This window comes from Epinephelus lanceolatus, chromosome 12, assembly GCF_041903045.1.
Source record: "Epinephelus lanceolatus isolate andai-2023 chromosome 12, ASM4190304v1, whole genome shotgun sequence".
Classification (NCBI taxonomy): domain Eukaryota; kingdom Metazoa; phylum Chordata; class Actinopteri; order Perciformes; family Serranidae; genus Epinephelus; species Epinephelus lanceolatus.
Genome location: NC_135745.1, coordinates 16818352 through 16841003, shown reverse-complemented (window position 1 = coordinate 16841003; position 22652 = coordinate 16818352). Strand labels below are relative to the sequence as shown.

At 40.1% G+C, this 22652-nt stretch overlaps 1 protein-coding gene across 1 annotated transcript in view; it reads right to left on the bottom strand.

The window, feature by feature from the left end:
- Nucleotides 1-22203, bottom strand: part of ak5 (adenylate kinase 5) — a 107105-nt gene extending 84902 nt beyond the window's left edge. The window contains exons 1-5 of the mRNA XM_033651181.2: nucleotides 21877-22203; nucleotides 20109-20295; nucleotides 17829-17996; nucleotides 14756-14928; nucleotides 7094-7207 (exon numbers count right to left, since the gene is read on the bottom strand). Of these exons, the coding sequence (XP_033507072.1) occupies nucleotides 7094-7207; nucleotides 14756-14928; nucleotides 17829-17996; nucleotides 20109-20295; nucleotides 21877-21936 (702 nt within the window). The 5' untranslated portion in view covers nucleotides 21937-22203. The remainder of the gene's footprint in view (nucleotides 1-7093; nucleotides 7208-14755; nucleotides 14929-17828; nucleotides 17997-20108; nucleotides 20296-21876) is intronic.
- Between the last annotated feature and the right edge of the window lie 449 nt (nucleotides 22204-22652).

The window sequence follows — 22652 nt, the reverse complement described above, 5'->3', positions numbered from 1 at the left end:
CCACTGTATACATGCGTTATCTAAGTGATTTCATCTCCAGTGAACTTCCTCAGGTCCTTATCTAACCCCCGGGGCCCATTTGCAAACTGTCATCAACCCTTTTCGCAGTCGTTTTATGTGATAGTTTAAGTAACATTGTGGCAATAAAAAAATCTATTCAGCTGAATTAAATTTCTGTGGATATCAATTATGAAATGCAATTTGCCAATTTACTAAATTATAAAATGAGAGATGAAGCAACATTTTAATTAAGAATTACTAAGCTTCTTGAATGTGGGGATGGAGTGAGTTAGTCACTAACTGTATGTCTATTTTCTATTTACCGCCTCAGCTGAAGTGGACGTGCTGAGGGAAAGTATGCTAATCACATCTGATCCGCTCCATGTTTGAAACAGCTGGAGTTTGCTGATAATAACCAAGTAATAGCTAAACTGTAAGCTCCAACAATGAGGGCTGGTGTGTGTGATTGTGTGGGTATTGTCTGGTTAGAAATCCCTCTCTCTGCACATGAGCCAGCCACATATATCATCTTGTTTCTTTGTTTGCATTCCTTGTGCCGCTTTCAGACAGGGAACATGTACTAAGTGGCATCTGCTGTCAGGCGAGGTGGAACTCGAGACAGCAGCAACCACATTATGAGCTCTCATTACGCCGAGACTTGGCCTCTTCACAAAAAGAGGGAGCGAATGTTACAATTACCAGGGAGATGAGAGAATCTAACGAAGACATGGGAGAGGGTTAGCAGTCCACAGTGGTTAGTGTGACGAGCCAAAGAACCCAGACACAATGCCTGTACCAGTTTGCTGTGCAATTGATCAGGTTTGCCTGCAGGATACACAAGAGGAGTATTCAAGATCAAACGTACAGAACTGTGGAGGAAATTAATGCAACTTGGTAATTTAAAAGAAATGAAAGTAAAGGAACAAATGAATTGGTTAGTGTAGGTAAATAATGTATGTTAATCACCTGTTAATTAGTTTAAAATCTGTACAGTGGGGGCGTCAGTGGCTTGGTGGTAGAGCAGGCGCCCCATGTACAAGGCTGTTGCCGCAGTGGCCCGGGTTCGACTCCAGCCTGTGGCCCTTTGCTGCATGTCACTCCCTCTCTCTCCCCCCACTTCATGCTCATCTGTCCTATCAATTAAAGGCTTAAAAATGCTGGAAAAAATATCTTAAAAAAATAAAACATCTGTACAGTGAGGCTACCAAAGGCTTTTATGGTGACAGTTTAAAAACCCCAAAATAATAGGTTCCTCTTAAAGGGGAACCACGGCCATTTTCAAAATTCAATTTCAAAAATTATTCTTTAAGTTTCCTTCAATTTAGGGTGGAAATACCACCTCATTTCAACAGCATTTTCAATTCAATCTAATTCATACTCATCATATTTTGAGGCTTGACTGCCACAGTCTTTATAATAATGCCGGGGCAGCCTTTTGCGTTGTATTTTGATGCAGATCGGGTTAGCAGTAAGTCATGTAAGTCATGTAATATGACTAAGAAGGGGTCGTCGCTTAGGTTTAGGTAACAAAACTACTTGCTTACTTTAATCATGATTTGACTCATGTGACTACGACTGACTAACGACTAACAACTGACACAACTCATATGACTACCAAGTGACTAATGACTTGCGTGACTAATGACTGACTAACAGGTAACTAACGACTCACATGATGAGTGACTAACTACTGACTAATGACACACGTGGCTAATGACTGACTAACGACTCACTTAAGGTGACTGACATGACCAAATAAATCAAAGTTGACTCTAAGTCACGGGAAACTAAAACCAGTCTACTGGGTCAAAGTCCTGTGCTTGTTGGACCCATCCACCCCCCCTCCTACCCTCAAAGTGGACTTTCATGCTCTTCAAACCATGTCCATTGCTCTGAACATCTAATAAATGTATGTTTGAGTTTATTTAGGGGTTGGTTGAAAGCTTGGTGTGTCTCATACAGACACTAAAGGGTGCCCTTGGCGTCATAATAGTGATGATGGGGATACTGCCTTTAGTCATAATTTGCGATCCAGGAGTGAGACCAGGCTGGCGCTTGGGTCAACATGAGACCCTGAAGAAGCTCTCAGTTCTGACCCACTGATGCATTGTTAGCAGCTTATGATGCGCCACACCTCTATTCAATCAAAGAAAACCTAATTTACACAAACAGCAAAAGTAAATTATTCTGCACAAAGAAAAAACATTTAATTGGAGGAGTTACAGAGTGTTAATGCTAATCTCCCTCAAATCTGCAGTGGATGATTCTGACTTAATTCTTTAAACCATGACTCAAAATATGACTCATCCTGATTAATTAATTCACAGTATTATTTATGAATCCAAGGCCGACAAAACAATTAAAACCTCAACTGCAACCACTGAAGAGAGACTCCCAAAGCAAATTTAAAAACATGCTCATGTTGAATCTCACTGCCTACAGTCTTTATGTTATGATTATGTATTATGTGTGCGTGTATACAGATTCTTTTTCTGCAGGGATGCACCCAAACAACTTTTTCCCTATTCCTGTTTTTCTGTATATGTATATGTCTTATTTATCTACATATGTGTATATAGTATGTGATGAAATCGTGTTACTCTTTGTGCATATATATGTATCTATGTGCTTCCATGTGTGTGAATATGTTTGCATGACTGTATTCAAGTGCGTGCATGCACTTCTGCGATGATGCAAAGATGAGATTGTGTGCACTTGTCTATGTTTATGTGCATGTGTGTATGTCAGAGTATATGTATTGACTGTGTGCATATGTTTGCGCATGTTTACCTCTGTTTGTGTGTGTTTAAGACACACTCAGTAATTGGTGTGAAACAATGAATAAGACACAATACAAGAAACACAGATTGCCTTCTTGCGCTGTTTGTTAACTGACTGGAGCAGACGGACTCTATACAGCCAGTTAACCTCCCATGACTGCCTACATTAACAAGCCATTCACATGTGTTAACTGGAAAGATGACGAGATAAAGCTCCGAGCCATCTTTCACTAAACGTACCTCCAGGAGAGCCCCATCTGGTTTTGCCCGCAGGAGCCCACTAACACACGTTTAATCACCATTTGGAACCGCAGTTTGTTTGACTGTTTGATATTTACGCTTGTGCTCTACTTCAGCGCCTCCTTAAGTAACACATTAACAAAACATGGCAGTTGATGGATATGCTCACTACAGAAGGCACTGAACAAACTGTGCAGCGCTTTTGATATAGTGGCTGTAAATGGAAATAAAGAATGTAAAGTAATGACCACTGAGGGAATTCTAATCAGGAGATGTTTCAGCTGGTTGCAATCTCTGCAATCCTCACCGCTATATTCCACAAAATCCCCTTACATCTTACACAGTAGCCCTCTAAAGTAACCAAAACTAAATCCTAAGTGCTATATCATCGGCAACTGGACAACGTTTCACCTCTCGTTCAAGAGGCTTCTTTAGTTCTAATGGTTACCAGGATTACCATGACCTGAATGACTGAGAATCTTCACCAACGTAAGACCTAAACTGAACTAATCTAATGTTTAAAACTATGCATTTGATTCCTGGATCTTGTGGGCAGTGCTACACGGTGAGGTAGGGAGCTACAGACTAAATAAATTTAGCAAAGAAAACTCAAAACATGTAACTTCAACATCTGCGCTAGCAAGCCATGCTAGCAGACAGAAATAGGTCCTGCCTAAATTTCTTAACTCATTTTACTCTCAATGAAAAGTATTATCAATGATTTTTCAAAACAGATATAATTTTTCACATCTTACTTTAATATTGCAGCAACAAATCAAAAACACAAAACAACACATTTTTGAAAATTTAATGACAAATGTTAGTATTACTTTGGTCATTTTGGGCACCAGTAATTACACAGGAAGTCAGTGCAATCTTGGAGAGACTGGACTATGAAGACAAAGTCACTAATCAATAATATGACATTTAACTAAATAATATACCTTTTATAATAATTGCTGATTTACCTTGTGAATTAGATCACATCTGAAATACCATCTGGAACAATGACTCCAGTATTCTGGAGCAGAGAAAATATTCAGCTCCCCCTGGAATATAAATCCTGTCCAAATGGGACTTGAGACTCTGATGTCCTTCTTGGTCGTTCTCTGTAATGCAGCTAAAATGACCAGATTATACAGTCAAGTTTTACTCACACTGACCCAGATAGACCCCAGCCCATTCCCTAACCACTCTAAAAGTCATTTAGTGCTCATTTAAAAGTTGATAAATGATAAGTGGCTTTAAATGCGATGAAGAGGATCAATCCTTCTAAAAGCAATCGACCATTGTGTCACACACTTGGCCGCTCAACTGTAAAGGATACATTTCCATTAGGGGGCTCCAGCACAGAAACACTGCTGTAGAATATATACTGTATCGTAGCATCTGTGTCGTCAGAATAACATCGATAACACATTCATTGTTCCTACGTTGCTGATTTACACTGTAGTGCCTCTTTATGGAAAATGAATTCTCCTTTCTTGTCTCACAAAACTGGCAGTAATGCTTTATTGATCCTCAGGAAACAGGTCAAAACAGAGCGACAGCTGCATGGTATTTTAAGCCTTTAGTGGGACTGATGCTTGACATCACAAAGACTGTGTACCTGCCAGTCAAAGGGCAGAGTCCTTGCTCTGTGTGACACTAGTCTACCTGTTCATTTCAGGAACACTGAGCTTTGACTGGGCAGCGAAATGGAAAACTGTTGTTTCACTGTTGAATAGCTGAGCAGCAGCAGCTGAGACACGTTGACCTGAGGCATTGTGAGTACAAACAGCACGGGCTCAGGGTTAGTGCTGACATAAATATTACACTGTAGATGAGATCATACAGTCACACTGACTGGTTTATAGCTCATGTTGTAGATGCAAATATAATATCTAGTCTATAACACCATATAGTCTCTCTCTTAATGAGAAAATAGAACATCAGCCAAACTCCACCAGTCAATATCTTTGATAATAAGGCTTCTTTCACATCCTAATGGACCCTCTGCAGCCTGCAGACCCTGCTGCTGAAATGTTACTTCAGGGATCTATAGTGGGACATTTATGTTGCTGATTCAAAACTGTACAGTAGTGTAACTCCAAAAGTGAAACGTTTTCCTCTTATAGTAAGTTCAGGTAAATATGATATTAATGAAATTACACTTCCTCATTATATTCAGGATGCCCCAAAGGTCCTTGAGGATGTTCTAGGTGTTTAATTTAATCTAATCTTTGCAATGAAATATACAGAAATGGAGATTGGTCATACTTCCATTTTTTTCCGATGCCATTATCTTCTCCATTATCTTGAGTTAATTTCGTTATCTGGAGAAAATGGGCTTCATTATCTCGAGATGATGAGATAATTATATAAAGGTTGTTTCATACTGACATCGATTTTTACTGTCACCACAACCTGGACCTGAGGAGGAATGCTAATGCTAGCTACAGTACACCACCTCACTTCTATACAGTGGTACAACTCAGAGCTGCAGGACCTGCTGATGACTCAGCATGTGTTGAAATACCATGAATGAAAAGTACCGCCAAGTGAGAATCGGTGCTAACGTTAGCATCCAGCTTCCACTTTCATGTGGAATACAAACTGAACAGCACGATGGGTCCTCACCATCTTTTGAATGTTGTAAAGGGTTTCTGTCCCTTTACAACATTCAAAAGATGGTCAATTGCCAGCGGTACATAACCAATGCTATGAGGGTTTGTTGAAAAAAGGACAGAAAAGTCAACGTTTGTAGGCTACAGGGCTACTTTCACACAACAAAAAAGTGCCTCTCCAAACAACGCTGGCTCTCAAATGTAAGTCACTAGCTGCCTTGGGAGACACCCACCCAGAGGCCTGAAGCTTAGACGCTGTTTCCACAAATATGACCTCTTTGAGAAGCAGCAGGCACAATAGCATTATCTGCGTCATCACAGTTCATATTTCCCTACACGCAGATAATTCAATTTACCGTTCGACTGACTACCGTGCCAAGTAGATGCACACATATTATTATAATTAATTTAATTGCTCATTTGGATACACTTTGATCCACATATAAAACTGTTTTAATGTTTACATCTTGCCAAAGAGTCTAAATGCCCGGACAGTGACCCTGAGACGTTGTGCAGCATCTGATGTCAAATACATCAAACCCTGGAGGTGTGACTCAAACCACAGAGCAAACGACGCTATCGCCCTTACATCTCACGCTGTTGGAGATAAACCCTGAGGGATAACAGCAGCAGTGTGTGGTGTGTGACCAATTCGTTTACATATTTGGCTTGTAGCAGGTGAATGAATAGCTCATTGTGTGTGTTGGACTCTGAAACTTGTCTGGATGCCAAAAGAAAGACATAATATTTACCAGTTTGTTACAGGTTGAAACATCTGCAGTGCAGTGAATAGGGAAATAATGAATAGTTAAAATTAGAGAACAATTAAGCATTTTTTGTAAGTCCGTCCTTCCTTAGCCTTAGGTTTTCTGTTCCTGAAGCTGTTTCTGTCTGACCAATGACATCCTTTGTTCCAACTGATGTCATACCTCCAATTCTGAGCTAGCTTGCTGCAAAAATGGGGAAATGTCTTATCAGTTTAGTTAAATAAGGACAATACATGACGTGAGATCCCCCAGCATCTGGGATATGATAAAGATGGTACTGTAGCTGATACACACTTGATAAGATTACATGTTGGGCACGGTACGGGGCTAGCTAGCGTCAAATTTGGGGTCCGATTAGTTGATGTATTGTGTTATTGTTAGCCTCTTGTATCTGTATTGGATAGGTTTTTCTATGTGGAGTGGACTTGGGCGCTATTTCGGAGGAAACTCACTGGGCTAAAATGGGATACGACAGCTCAATAATTTGTTGTCATCCGAAAATTTTGCACATGGATTGTCCATATTCCTGCACCAAATTTTCGCATTACAGCTGTTATCACGTACAATAGCAGTTGTGGAAGTTTTAGTGTGCAGATAAAACAATGTCTACTTAAGATTCTGACAGAATGAAATATCAAAATACTTGGACAAAGTGCTTACAGAGGGAATCTGCATTTGAATAAATCTTATAGACACTCACCTGGTCTTCAAAGGACAAGGCCTGTCCGACATCTCGAGGAAACCCATCTATGACGATACCGTCTGCCTCAGGGATCTTCATAATCTTCTGCTTGATCTCAGTTATTGTTGTCTCCTGGAGAACAGTGGCAACAACAGGTTTCATAATTATGTGCAAATGTCATAAGGGCAATAAACGAGACAATTACTCTATTAGCAGGGGGTTAATTGGATTTTTGTGCAATACAAGTAACTCAACAATTAGCCTGATGCTTGAGCTCCTGGTTTCCTGAACTCCTGTTTCACTTCACTTTGTTACTTTTTAAATGCTAAACAATGTGGGCAGTTCTCTGAGTGAGCGACTGGTGTCGTGGGACATTTCAACAACAAATTTATAAAGCAAAAATGTTTATGGTTGTAATTATAATTAGCTTTTCCAGCAGGAGCATGAAGGAGGAGATTAGTGCCGTTAATGCTGTTGCAATTCCCAGATTCATCAAGGTCGCAGATTAGTTAAAACCCCCTGAAAATTAATAATGAGGAGCTGATTTAGAGTCTTAAAGAAGGTGAACGGAAAACTATGACAGCACATTGGAGAATTCCACAATATAATTAATCACTTTATCCAACTGTACTTTAATACATCTGAATCCAGCAGAACAACTGTTGTGATTGTGCCACAGGCCACAGAATGCCAGCATCACCTAGCATCAATTACTTCCTCACGGCTGAAGGAGGTCAACATGTTCTAATGTATTTCATTTCCCCGAGCTGAATGCATCATACGATATGGCAGAGATACATGAGCAACTCTCAGCTCTAAAAATAACATCCGTGGCCCGACGTTGAGTAACACAGACGTTTCATTTCCCTCCACCCACAGAATAACGGCAGTGGCCTGACAGACTACACAGAGATTAAACCTAATCTAGATTCCATTGAACAGATTAATGTATTTGTGTACAATAAAATGAGAAAAGCTACTCCAAGAAAAGCCCTCCGATCTGCTGCATGGCTCCATGTCTGGGCTTTCACAGTAGTGCCAGGCATCAGACAATAATCTCTGACTCTCAATGAGACGATCTATTTACAGCACTGTACCAGCAAACATACAGCAGCTGGAGAGAACCATCCTAAAACTGCTGCCCAAAATACTGCCATGTTCACTTACTGACTTCTTCCTATAAACATTCGATATAATGAATTATTTTTTGACCCTTATGAATTATCGTTATTTTGCACCATCACAAACAGGTGCAGTCTAATAAATGTGACACATTACTTTGGGATTATTTATAAAAAAAAAAAAAAAAGAAGGTTCACCAAAATGCTTTTAGGTAACCTACTTTTTTTTAACACCGGAGAATTTTTAGGGCACCACGCAGTGTATAAATTTCACACACTAGAGTTTAGACACTCAGTTAAGACTGCTGTATGTAAATGTGGTGCATTATATAGCAAATAGGGACACATGAGGACACAACTCACTACATTTTAGAGGGAAATATTGTGCTTTTTTTCTTCACTCCATTCTCATTCTGCATTGCCTATTTCTCATCTCACATGTTTTCAGAAACATATTTTAGTGTATACTGCTAAGCTGTAAAATGAGGATCAAATCAAATCAAACTTTATTTGTATAGCACTTTTCATACATTAAAAATGCAGCACAAAGTGCTTCACTTGTTAGTGACCTGGCTGCCATGTTGAAAACTAAACCCCACCAACCACCCGAAGCAAACTTTCTCATTTAACAGCTAAACAGTACACTAAAATGTGTTTCTGAAAACATCTGAGCCAAGAAATAGTCAGTGCAGTATCAGAATTCTGATTCATATTTGATCAGCACTGCAGAGTTTGAAGGTTCGACCGTAGTTCACAAGCAGTGATTGACATGATTGACAGCTAAATTGGAGACTCCTTGGGTCCTTTTGCTTATTTTCTTGATTCTTGAAAGTGCCATTAGGAGCACTATGAGGACGCAGAGGAACATGCTTTGTTTCACCTTATGTACATGTACTGTCAGGATGTAGTGACAGTTAGAAAAAACAACTTTTTGTCATATTTGCTAAAACAGTTACCTACTGTAGCTTTAAGTGAAATCTTGAGCGTATGACTTTAAAGTATTTCCACAGAGCGGTGCTATTACGTTAACCTCAGTAAAACATCTGAATACTTCTACCACTATTAAAATGCAAGTTGTGCTGATAGCTGATAAATATTAAGGTGTATCTGTTCTGTCAGACGGGTGTGAGCCAGGCAACTGAAAAATGCAGCTGAGATGCCTCCTTTGTTTTAAAGAGCTCTAATTCGTGCATAAGGTCTACTATGAAAAAAAAAGTTTGAAAAACAGTCAAACTTTTTTTGGTTTGATGTTCTTTGGAACATAAAACGTGTTAGCTGTGTCCCAGTTCCATACTGCATACTGGTTGTAAACAGGCTTTGAGGCTTGCAACCACTAAACATAACATGACAGAAAAAATGACACTAATTGCAAATGATGGTGACAACCCAAAAAGACTTTGTAAGTAAAAAACAAACCAAAAAAAGGGGATGAAAAGTTTTCAAGCCAGTACAGACTAGTTTTAGAAGTGTTCAGAATAACAATATGACAACTGGGCTCTATTGGCTGAAAACACCAAGCGTCGGGGTCAAAACTCAGTAAGTGGACCCTGACTCCGTTTCATCAGCTGCTGTTTCCAGGATAAAGAAGGAGCTGTCAATAATGAAGCTAATAATGGAGCTACTAACAACTACAGAAAATGTAACTAATTACCTATGGTAGTGAGACAACCACAAAACAAAATAATAAGTAATAAATCTTTGGAAAAACTATTTGCTTTCTCTTTGTGAAGTTTAATTAATAGTGTTTTTCCAAAATCTAAGTCTGATTGACATCCACTGGTGCTTTTACTGTAGCGATGGTAAAGTATTTCTACATCTACACTAACTGCAACTGCAGCAATCAGTATGTAGACCATACCATAGTAGCCTGTGTATATGTACATGTTAGTATGTCGTATGGCATTGGCACACAGCTTTTGTAACACTGTGCTTTCCTTTAAGGGGAAAAAAGAAACAATAAATAGACAAAAAATGGTCAGCATCTGCTAAAATTCAACATTTTATTCACTTTGAAGGCCCACACAGTTTAAGCTGGTCTTTAGTTGTCTTTAAAGGGCACCGGATTCTGCTGAACCATCTTAACATGAAGATTTTTCCATGGTCTGGGGATATAAAAGCACAAGTGCTATTAGTCTTTAATTTAGACCAGACTGTCAAACATCCAAGATCCTCTTATGCAGAGACCTGTGGGATTTCTGAGGGAACAGAGATTCTGATAAATACTGAGTCATATGACCTTGCAGTGAGTTACAGACAAACAGTGAGAACTTAAAGTTGATGTGGCTGTTGGCTGAGAGTCAGTGAAGTGGTTCTGCGTGTTTGCTGGATTTTGAACCACAGCTGAGAACAGATATAGTGCTCAAGACTACAAGAATAAACCCATGAATGATGTTTTTTTTCAGCCTACCTACAGAGAGAAATGTCTAAATTATAGAAATATGCATTTAAAAGGAATAGTTAACATTTTGGGGAATATGCTTACTTGCTTTTTTGCCTGAGAATTAAATGAGAGGATCGACACCGCTCTTATGTTTGTGTGTTAAATATAATGCCAGCCAGATAATTAGTTTGGCTCAGCAGATAGACTGGAAACAGGGGGGAACAGCTAGTCTGGCTCTGTCCAAAGACAAAATATCCACCTGCACCTATAAAACACCTCACCAATAAACACATTATAACTTGTTTGTTAAATCCATCAAAAAATGGACATGTAAAAAGGCAAGTTGTGCTTTTATGGGAAGCTATGTGTTGGATTATTTCAAGCCAGGGTGGCTGTTTCACCAGTTTCTAGTCTTTATGTTAAGCTGCTAACAGTCTGTCAGCTGTAGCTTCATATTTAAAGTCCAGATGAAACAGCATTTTGAGGGTATCTAGCTTCAGTTTCGTGACATATTACAGAGTCAAACAGGATGGGCAGGTGGGCTATAACATTGGGAAGACTTTGATTTAAAAAATTCAAAAAGGGTTAAAAAGGCATTTTTTGTTTCATCTCGACTTTAACAGATGTAAGAGTAGTATCAATCTTCTTAAGTGTGGATAAATTCCAAAAAATGTCAAACTATTCCTTTAATTTGCTTTTAAAAACATAACTCTCAAAGTGAAAACTCAGATTTCTTACATGAATCTTCAGTTAGACTCAGTAATTAGCAAAATTACAGCATTTTCTGATTTCTGTTGTTGAAGTGGAGAAAATATATTAGTTATCCAACACTAAGCTCTGCAGCTCTTCTAACTATTGATTGATAAAGCTATTTGGATCATATGGTATAAAAGGGGAGAATATAACAAGCTTAGAATCAGTAATATGTCACTCAACACATCATATATATTTACACAATCAACATTGTCATCAGGGCCCCTGTTTAAAGCTGCTGAGTAATAGTTATTTACAGTATTTTGCCTCCCATCATGAAGAAACCAAATTCTCCTCTCCACTTTGCTAAACTCATCATGGCAGGAAATGAAATGCCTTACAGACACACCCGTCACTTTATCATTTCTAATATGTCTGCAGCTCGGCCTACTTTGCTGTTTATCACACTGATTCCTGGACTGACATCTGGTGAACGGCCAGTTGGGAGATGCGCCGTCGTGCCAGAAATGTGAGGATGGGATGATAAATGATGAGGTGGTCGCAGTTATTGAAGATAATTCACGAGGGGACGCGAGCTAAGAGCTGTCAGTCACGAAGCAGCCGGGGGTCCGCGGTGTCCGTGTTAGAGCCTTGTACCTCGCTGCATCAACAATGCATCATGCTGCCCAGGTTGACAGTAAAGACCCTCGTCTCAGGTGTTTTTATAATGTTCATCAAAATGAATACAGACTACCAGAATCACTTAAATAGCTTCAGCCTATTTCTTATATAAGACAAATCCCAAATAAGTGCTTCTGTTCTCATGTTCTGATAACCAAACCTCCAACCAAAGTAGCATTAAATAAGCTCAGGCACATACTTTACCCATGAGTCTGTAGTGGGCCATGCGTGACATAGTGTGTTTAAAACTAAGGACTGAAGCCAGCAGAGGCTTACAAGGACTTGCAGCAGCATATATTTATGAGCTTTTGTGCCCGGATCCTGCAACAAGTTTCCCCTCACCCCTGCCCTACTCTTAAAACCACAAGGGCCGGCAAAATTCTGGAACAACCTCCCTGTTGAAATTTCGACATGACTTCCATTAAATCTTCACCAGTAAAGCAAATTTTTATAGACTTCAGGAGGTCTTTGTAGATTGAACCTCATTCTCCTTGTGTTGTCACGTTTTCGTCTGTTGTACTTTGTGACAATTTTTAACTTTGTTCTGAAAAGTGCTGTATAGATAAAGTGTGTTCTCCCTATTATTTCCTTCCTCACAACCAAAAAGGCTGCATTCATAATCAACTTAATGTCCCAGAATTAAACCTGAAAGATAAATGATAAGCAAACACAGATGTCATAAAAATATTCAATTAATTTTCTTGTATAATAAAACCTAGTTTGAAGTTTGGTCTCAAGTACACACACTGTCTTGCATCATGGGCATGGAGATTCATTCTTGATCTTAAAAGTATATCTGTGGTTTTTCCAGTACTTTTTGACGCAGCCTTCTTCAGCAAATTAACCTTGATAAGGTGTGATAATCTATGATGATGATGATGATCTATCTACACTATGATCTCAGTACTGAAAAATGGTCACGTGCTAACAGGTGGTTAGTTGTCCTCATCCAGTGCCCATTTGTAGAAAACCTAAATCAATAGGAAGGACTGTTTTTCCTTAAGACAACAGAGGGACCATTTGTTTATCATTTATATACATTTGTACCAGTCTATAATGTCAAGAACGATTTAATAACTCCATTGACTTTAGGACCATCGCTGACTTATGATTGGCTCTGTTGTGCCATGAAGTGAGGTAGGCCCTTCCTTTCAACACATGCCCTTGTTGGTTACTGAAGCCTATACTGACCGTAGAATCTCCTATTGGCTCATGTGAGGTGTCAATAAAAAGGTCAGAGCTCAGCAACCATTTTGATAGCAATGAATCAGCATATTTACATGCAAATGGGAGATATTGCATACAGTAAGCAGAGAAATATGAACATTTGAAACGATGCAACAGCCGCTTGTGGATATTTTTGGATTTAATAATGCGTTTGGACTAAATATTTTCACTGGATTTAAATTGTGTGGACCATTGGGAGTGTATGACTGTTTAAGAAACATTTTTGTTGGAAAATAATTGATCTGTGGGTTATCATAACGCATAATAGATGAGTTATAACTCTTTATTTGTTTTGTCTGACAGAAGTGTGCTGCGGTGGTTGTATCTTGAAGTGGTCTGCATCAATCGACTCTAATGACAGGTTGTATGAGCTCAGGCTTCAGACGTTCTGAATTTTCCTAAGTTTCCTATGTTTTTCTTCTATTTTGGCAACAAACTGACATCAGATTGTGAAGATTTCTTTATATGGTCACCTGCACCAGGCACGCTACTGCAAGTGCATACATTACATACACTGCTACATGTAGCTACATGCTAACATCAGCAAAACATGTAATCTTGGATGCTGATGTTGTTAATTGCTCCCCAATTTTGGATCATATTCTTTTATGCTTGTGCTTAGAAGCTTTAATTGGTAATTTTTCTCAATAAGAAGTGCTGCTATTGTCTGTCATTTCCCAGAGTGCAATGATGGTGCAGTGAGTCTGACATTATGAAAAACCCAGAAACACTGACCAATCAGAGTAGACCTGGCTTTCTTAGGAGGGGGGATTTAAAGAGATTGACACTAAAATTGATCGTCTCAGACAGAGGGTGAATACAGGTGTCCCAGCACAGACAGTATTAGGAAAATTAAGTATTTTTTGAACATTAAAGCATGTAAACATGTTCTAGTAGAAACTCAGAGTAGAAGTATGAACCTGAAAATGAGCATAATAGGTCCCCTTTAATTACCAGTGACTGAGCATCCTGATTCCAACTGCATCACAATGTGCTGAAAACCTTTCACTGATCAATAAATACATGAAGGTAATTAACCTGTCTGGGTATCCAAGTCTACAGGATGCTTTACATCTCAATGAGGTTTTCATAGAAAGTGTTTAGCAGCCATCCATAGCATAAGTGATTTGTGTTTAATGGGTTTAACCATGAAAAAACACCTTTTATGTTATGGTGTAGTCCTCTCTCTGAGCTTGATGTGCAATTTGTATTTCAATCAACATTGTATTCTTGATTTCATACACATATTGAAGTGTCATGTGCGTTTTCCATAGTGTTTCAATGAATGAATGAGCAAACAACCACAGGGGGTCTGTGCCCATTTTCTTCCCAAGCAGAGTCATTATCTTGCAAACAAGGATGCTAATAAGATGGATAAGCATCCCTCTCTGCAGCCCGCTTGTGATATGGATGCTGCTAATTAGTCCCTTCTTACATCCTCGCTGTGATAATGACCTGCGAGTGACTGGACACACTTCCTCTCATATTCTCCCTGTTTCTCACACACACACACACACACACACACACACACACACACGCACACACACATACCCCTCTCCCTCCCTGTTTCTGTGCTACCTGTGGTGCCAGCTCTCCATTGGTGATGATTTTAGCAATCAGGCTCCACTTTCTGTTGCTTGTGGCGTTGTGGATCATCTTCTTCCTCAACAGCTCGCCCACGGACACATACTGGAAGCCGTAGCGCTCGGCAATCTTCAGGCTCTGTGTTCCTTTGCCGCTGCCAGGGCCACCTAGGCACAGAAGGAGAGCTGTTGATGTTTTGGGAGAGATTTGGTGTGTGAAATGTGTCTGTGTGAGTGTGAAACATTATGCGTGTGGGTGTGTTAGCGTAGGCGCACGTGTGTATTAGTGAGAGAAACCCGGCCTATGTGAGACTGTGTGTGTGTGCGTGCATGGCTCTGCTTGTGTTTGCACATTTGCGACTGAGTGTGTCTGACTGCGTGACTGTGTGTAATTGCTTGTGTGTGTTTTGCGGGGGAGAAGAAGGGCATGTGGGGGGGGTGGATGAGACAAACAGGTATGTGTGAACCTCCTACATTTGCTACCAAATCCTCTTCATTTTGATCTCCATATTTCAAAGGAAAGAAGGATGTGTTAGCTTGATGCTGGATAGTTTGGTAACATTATAATGAATATATATCACGATAGCTACTGTTTTAACATCAGTGCAACAGAATTTTACACATAACGATATCATTATTCCTCAAAAAGTAAAAAATATATGTCAAAACCACATTTTGGAATCAAGGGAAGATAGTTATTAGCAATGACGTCTTAATGGTGCAAAATGGACATACTATACAAGCTGTCAATTTTTGAGAGGCCTGAATAATTGCCTGTAAAAGCCATCTGACACCCTGAATGCTGCTTTTACTGAATTTCATTCCAGGATTTTAGAAATGCTACTGTTACCACAGAAATATCAACTGCTCCAAAAATGACTCCTGGTTGAAAGCCCGGCCAGAGTGAAGTGAAATTAGTCGGAGAACAAAGCTGTGTGGGTAATTTATTCTATCATAGTGTTGCTATCGGAAATGATTTCTTTTAGGGAAGAGGAAAAGAGTGTCCGCCCAAAAGTAAAAAAAAAACATTACAAATCAGAGACAGCCAAGTTTCAATGAAGTAACTGTAATGTGTCCCACAACTGAATTCCAAGTGATGCTCTCAATTGTGTAAAAGGTACAGTGTACTTACAGTTGGGGTTAATGAGAGACATTTTGACTTGTCGTAGTAAGAAAAGAACAGCAATGTCTATTTCCAGAAATCATGACCTGGTTACTCAAGATAATCCACAGACCTTGTTGTGAGCAGTTTCATGTAGGAACTATATTCTTTGTAAGGAACTACACCCACTGACTGTATAACTGCACAGAAGGAAGTGTGCATCTACTACTAGCTCACCTAGCACCACTGAGCATGTAAACATTACAGCTCAGCCGAGGAGGACATCATTAATGTTTACATCTTGCACTGTTATGAGCACGAGCCTGTCATCCATGAGTAGATGCACGCTTCCTTCTAAGTGATATCTGTTAGTAGGTGTAGTTTGATAGAAAGAAAATAGTTCCTACATTAAACTGCTCACAACAAGGTCTGTGGATTATCTTGAGTAATTGGGTCATGATTTCTGGAAAGAGACATTGCTGTTGAGTTTTTCAAATGTATTTTTTTGGCTCTTTGAGCACCACAAGCTGAGTGCCATCTAGTTCCATTACATTGGAGAGAAGGCAGACATCGTTACAGGTGATATCTCCAACAGTCAGCAACTTGAACCAAAATAATCTAGACTGATAAGTACCACTACAGGTAAGACCAAAAATATGTAGTTTTAATTTAGTGGTGAACTGTCCCTTTAACAATTTCCCACTGAGAATTATGAGCCATACACAATGCAGCCATTATTTATGTTTCTAACGTTTTGTCTATGATCATTATGTCTTATGAAAAAAAGTCTCAGATTTAACAAAATATCCTCGTCATGCAGAAAAGAGCCAATAAAGTGAAAGTTTTGCAATACAAGGAAGGAGTAGGAGGATCAGAGGGAAACTATAATATGTATTCAGCAAATGAGCACTTTATCTCACATCTGAGTATTTCGTAATGTTCGACCCGCCCTCCTCCTCCTCCTCCTCCTCCTCCTGACCACATGAGTGTTCGTCAGTCTGTCACTCTCTCTCTGCAAACCTGTCAGGCAAAACATTTGCCACGATTCACCAACAAGATGACAGCTGCTGCCATCCTGTTTTTCCCTTTAAAATGGGGCACAATGTGCTCACAAAGACGAGATAGAAACTGGCTTTGTGCTGCGAGGACAAATAACTATCATCCACACTGCAGACAGACAGAGTGAACATCCCAGGTAGACACAAAAAATCAAAACATGCTGAAGCAGATGGGCTGTCAGAGGGGTTTTTAGGAGCTTTTAACCGATATCCAAGTCCTTTTCTTGCTTTTTTTAAAAACCTTAGATAAACTATTTTCAAGAGGGTTTATAAATAGCAGCACTTATTCAGCCCAGCTTGACCAGTGTCATTACTCTCATCTTATATACAGCTGCCATGCTTAGTTCATATGATTAATGAAAGTATTTGACGGGTTAATGCAGGCCCATCAAGGAAATCAGATTAGGAGTGTGTGAGTGCCTAACACAGTGAGTGACATGCAACAAGATCTCCCTGCTGATACCAACAGAGAGAGGTGGGGCTACTTTCAAAATACCAGGAAAAACACACTGCAAGTATACACACACAAACACACACACACACACACACACACACACACATACACACACACTCCCCGACTCTTTGATTCCCTGCCAGGCCATTTATTTTTAGATCATCAGCGAGGCAAATATAAACTTTGTATTTTTGTTGCGCTTTTTATATAAATGCATAAAGCTCTGATCAGAGGCAGTAAATAGACACACAGCGTCTTTCTATGTTTACACATAAAAGGATCTTTACTGCCTCGTCTTATCTAATGGAAAACATGACTCAGCAGGAATCCAGATCTACAGCAGCAGATGAGGATGCATTTTTGCCCCAAACTTTCCTCATTCTTGTGTTATGTAAGCAGATGAGCAGATATTTATAGTTTGAATGTTTGTGTTTCTTGTGTACTGGTCCTTTACCAATGACGAGGATGACTTTGGGTCGTGGTCTGGATGGATCAAACACCTCGTACTCCTCTATGAGCTCCGCCGTCTCCGACAGGTCTGAGTCGCTCTCGATGGAAAACTGGCTGATGGGAGGGAGGCGGTCATAACGTCTGTAGGGGAAATTGGGACTGTCGGGCAACACTGAAACACACACACACATACACACAAAGGTAGAGATGAGAATCGATTCGTCTGCTTTTTTTGTGGTGTATTAGTAAAAAAACTATTTTATTCCAGAGCCTGAAGCTCACTATTAAAACATCTTAATTATCATCATCACTTACTGTCAGTCACTTCAAAGGTGCAGATGTCACATTATTTCATAAGCTGCTAATCCCATTTCAGAACCCCCAAAAAAAGTCATGCCTCCTTTAACAATCAAACAGTGGATCTGAGATGAAACCGTCTTAGTGTGATGAATTCAATGCTTCATCCAGTTTAGTAATTATACAGCTGTCTCTGCTGATGAAAGCACTGATTGTAACACATTTAACAAAGACAGAAATCATTATTGCATGCTGTTCCAGGGGAGAAAAGCTGCTATAATTTACATACAGAACCAATATTGTCTCTTTACACGGCATTATAGGGATGAGAATGGTATTGATCATGCAGTGACAATACGTATACCATAGAGGTTTTGCTCAAACTAAATGGAACAGAGATGCTGTTTTATGCAAACAACTTAGCAAAACACACAGAAGGTTGCAAATAACAACTGATGCTGCCTCACCTGCAGGAATCTACAGGCTTACTTTTGCCCTTTTAACATTTTTAACACCCTGATCAGTCAATCAGACCGAGATAGGAATAACTTAGGAGGCGAGAGCAGCCTTCCCCTTTCGCAGACGTCACGAAACACGGCAGATTGGAGCTTCAGCTTTCAGCCAAGAGGGGAATTGCGGGACAGGAAAATCTCTCTCTCTGATTAGACTGAAGTTCCCAGCAGCTCAACACTGCAGCTGGCAAAGCTTCCAGGCATCTTTACCAACATATTAAGAGGAGTGAGATGAATCTGAATTACTCAGAGCAGTCTGCCCTCAATACTTTTTAACAGTGAAGATTTCTCTTTTAGAAAAAAATATCTGCTCATGCTTGCATTGTTCTGTGGAGTGAGTGATTGGCCTGTAAGCTGCTCACACACATGACTCTATTCTACGTTATTCTCATGGTAGACCCTGTGGACATTGCTGCCATGCTTCATCAAACAAAGACATATATGTTTGAATTTAAAATAGAGCTAGTAATACAATGCACACAGAAAATGTAATTAGCATATGACAGCCATAGCATGCAAAATACATTTGCATCTTCCTACATTGGTTAGACATGCTGGAACCCACAGCTGGAATCTATAACTGATGATTAGAGAGCCTTTTCTTGTATTTTCATTCATGTGAATGATTAACTACATGTTCATCTGTCTTTTACTGCACTGTACCAGGCTACCACAGGTCAGTGAAGGCAGCACTGGCATTTTTAAGGCTGAGCTCTGTACTTTGGAGTCTGTTTTTGAACATGATAGGTTTGACAGGTTTAGGAGGTGGTAGATGGTGGTTTGTTTGTGGGTGCTCTGGTGTCTGAACAAACGCTTCTGGAACTTTTTGTAAACTACATCCATCTGAGAGTATCGATGTACACAGCTGCGCTTCACACTGTTGCTGCAGAAAGGAAAGCCCCCCATCTCAATACGACCTAAAAATCCTCCACTGCTAGGGTTTCTGAGAGTGGCACAAACGTTTTAACAATGTATCTACAATGGGGCTCATGAGGGTACAGTACAAATGTCAACACTCGCTGTTCAAACAGTGAGCCAGTTGTGATTGTGTAGGAGAGGAAGATGTTCTGCTGCCAGCATCCTTAGGGAGAAGCCAAAAGAATATTTGCCTCCCAAAAAACAACATACTGGACTAAAGCTGAGAATCCAAGACATAGAATTACAATTATTTTCACTATTGATTAATCTCAGTGAATTATTTAGTCTTAAAATATTATAAATTAGTCATAAGTTATACGTTTTTAAGAGCCTGATGTGATGTCTTTAAACGTCTAAACCCTAAAGAAATGGCATTTTCTATCATATAAAACAAACTAAAGCAGGAAATCTTCACATTTAAGAGGCTGGAACCAGCAAAGTTTGGCATTTAATGAAATATAACTTAAAATTATTGCTGATTTATTATCTGTTGATTAACTTATTGTTTCGGCTCTGATGTGCTTTGTTGTACTGTACTATCAGCATTCACTGCTCACCATTTCTGAAGAGGGACCTGCGTGACTGGCCGCCATTAAGAGGAGGGAGGGACTTCTTCTCCTGGCCCACAAAGGTATCCCACCGCACCTTGTCTGGTCCTCCGAGCTCCCTGGCTTTCTTCAGACAGCCCTCCAAGTAGTCGATGGGGTCGTCAGGCCGGTAGTACATCAGACCTGTCAGCAGGCTCTGGAGACAAACAGTGGAGGTGGACATGATGAGGCACAAAGGGAGAATAAGAGGGAGGAGATGCTTTCTCTGGCATCACTTCATCTTTCTTATGATGTGCTGTGGTGGTGATGGCCAGCCCACGTTTTAATGAGGTGAAGTTTTGAAGCGCAGATATGGTTGCCTTGGCTTGGCTCCACCGGGTAGAACAAACCATCTCATTTTGTCAGAAGCCCATGAAATAGGACTCAGGTCATCGGGGGTCTGCCTTTATTTGCCGGGCTGTTATTGTTGAGGAGGAACGCCAGCTTCTGTGATTAATGTGAGAATGAAGTCCATGCCAAAAAACACAAGTCAAGTGTATGTTTGTGTGACATTTGTCCTCAACAACCCCGAATGTTTTAAAACAATACCTTCCCCTGGGACTTCCTCCTTCATCTCCACCCTCCTCTCCGACAACTCCAACTCCAGCAGCAGCTTGAAAACACAAAGCTTCTCCCGACTGAAAACAATGTGATGTGCTTATTTGGTTGATGGATAATGACTGCACTTTCATGTGCGAAGCCGTGAAAATTACAGTGAAGTTACAACGATGATGATGATGATGATGTGTCACTTCACTGCTCAGTATAATTTGGACTGGCTGTAAATAAACATGCAGTGATTGCTTGCATACATTAGCTGCACCGCACTTGGGATTGTGTCTAATTAAGTGGATGAGCCAATTTACGTTTCCCTTGGGAATATAAACAATACTTCATATTATATTTCTGTCTGTGCTGCTTAATAGAGAGTTTATATTGTCTTTATTGCTCTTTATAACAAGCTTAACTTAATATTCAGATACAGACTTCATTAATTGTTAAATTTTAGGCACCTTCTCATACTTTATAGTAATTTTGTGTCTGTCTAACACCAATATGTGCAAAGGCTTTGGTTTTGTTTCAACACTGGGGGACACGCATATGAAACGCAGGGTTTGGGGGTCCTCTGCCAAAACATTTTGAGCATCACACATTTCATTTTCTATTTATGGTGCAATTGGCAAAATAGGAGTCCTCTGCTAATTTCATGCTTTCACTGGTGGAGACTAATGAACATGTTCTAAATATTGGTGTCCCCTGTGTCCCCCAGAAATCTGCACCTATGAATATATGGCCAATATTGCTTTAGTTGCTGCAATAATTGAGATAATTGAATGTTTTCTTTTAATGTTACAGTCTTCATTTTCATTTTTCATGTTAAAAGTATAAAGTCTCTGACTGAGAACATCTTCATCATCAGAATTATGAATCCATTTAAATTTTGCAGAGGATCTTTAATACAGTTTGACTAATGTGATTACACATTACCATACAAACAGTTTGAGGAAGCACTTTGTAAAATCAGCAGGGTTTCTGATTTAAACCACTATTTTAATCAAGTATGGTCTCAGAGAAGCGCGTATTCGCACCTTCATCAACAGTAACAAGATGTACACATCGCAAAGAGACATTCCCCGTCACTCTGACATCGATGAGCAACATGAATGTTTCTTTAAAAATGACACGGTCAAACCTGCACGTCTCATCTCATCCCCACAAAGCTCACACCAGCTCTCACCTCAAATAGTTGAGGTATCTCCCGCCGTGCGAGATACTCCTTGGCATCGTTGGTATTCATCTCCAGTCGGATTTCCTCTGAAATCACAACTTGTCCGGAGCGTGTTTTAGGTCTTCAGATGTCTCAGTGCCGTAAGGTATTCTTTCTGGGTTAACAACCGAGCTCCAGACAGTTTCCCCTCAGCGCATTGTTGCCTCGTGTCTGGACTTTACAACTGGATTCCTGCAGGCGATGCCACCGCGCCACCCTCCTCCTCCTCGGTGATGCGGATGCGCGGCTCGTCCGTCCTTCCCTCCTACAGCGCTCCGCTTCCAGTGGCACGCACCGTGTGTGCCTTGACGCTGGCACAGAGGTTGCGCGCTGTGCCAAATAACGCACGCGCCGCCTCTGCTTGGCGTTTTTCACACGGGTACAGTCAGCCTGGAAACTTGGTGTTTCTGTAACTAAAATAACAGTCAGATAATGATAGGCCTAGACATAGGTGTAGATAGGTGTGTGTGTGTGTGTGTGTCAGCCTACATAATTGGAACATTGCCCCCCCCCCCCCCCCCCCCCCAATGTTCAATTAATTAATTGTCAACCTCAACATTTTGACAGTATTTTAAAAGGTATTGCCATGTAATCATACTGACGAGACTTCTAACTCTTACTGCAGATGGAATTAGGTATAAGAATACATGTCTTCTCCGAGAGCACCACCTAAATAGAGACTTTCAATATGGCCTGTTGAAGTTTAATCTATATTTGTGAACGTGAGCTTCTCTCTCCCAAAGCCA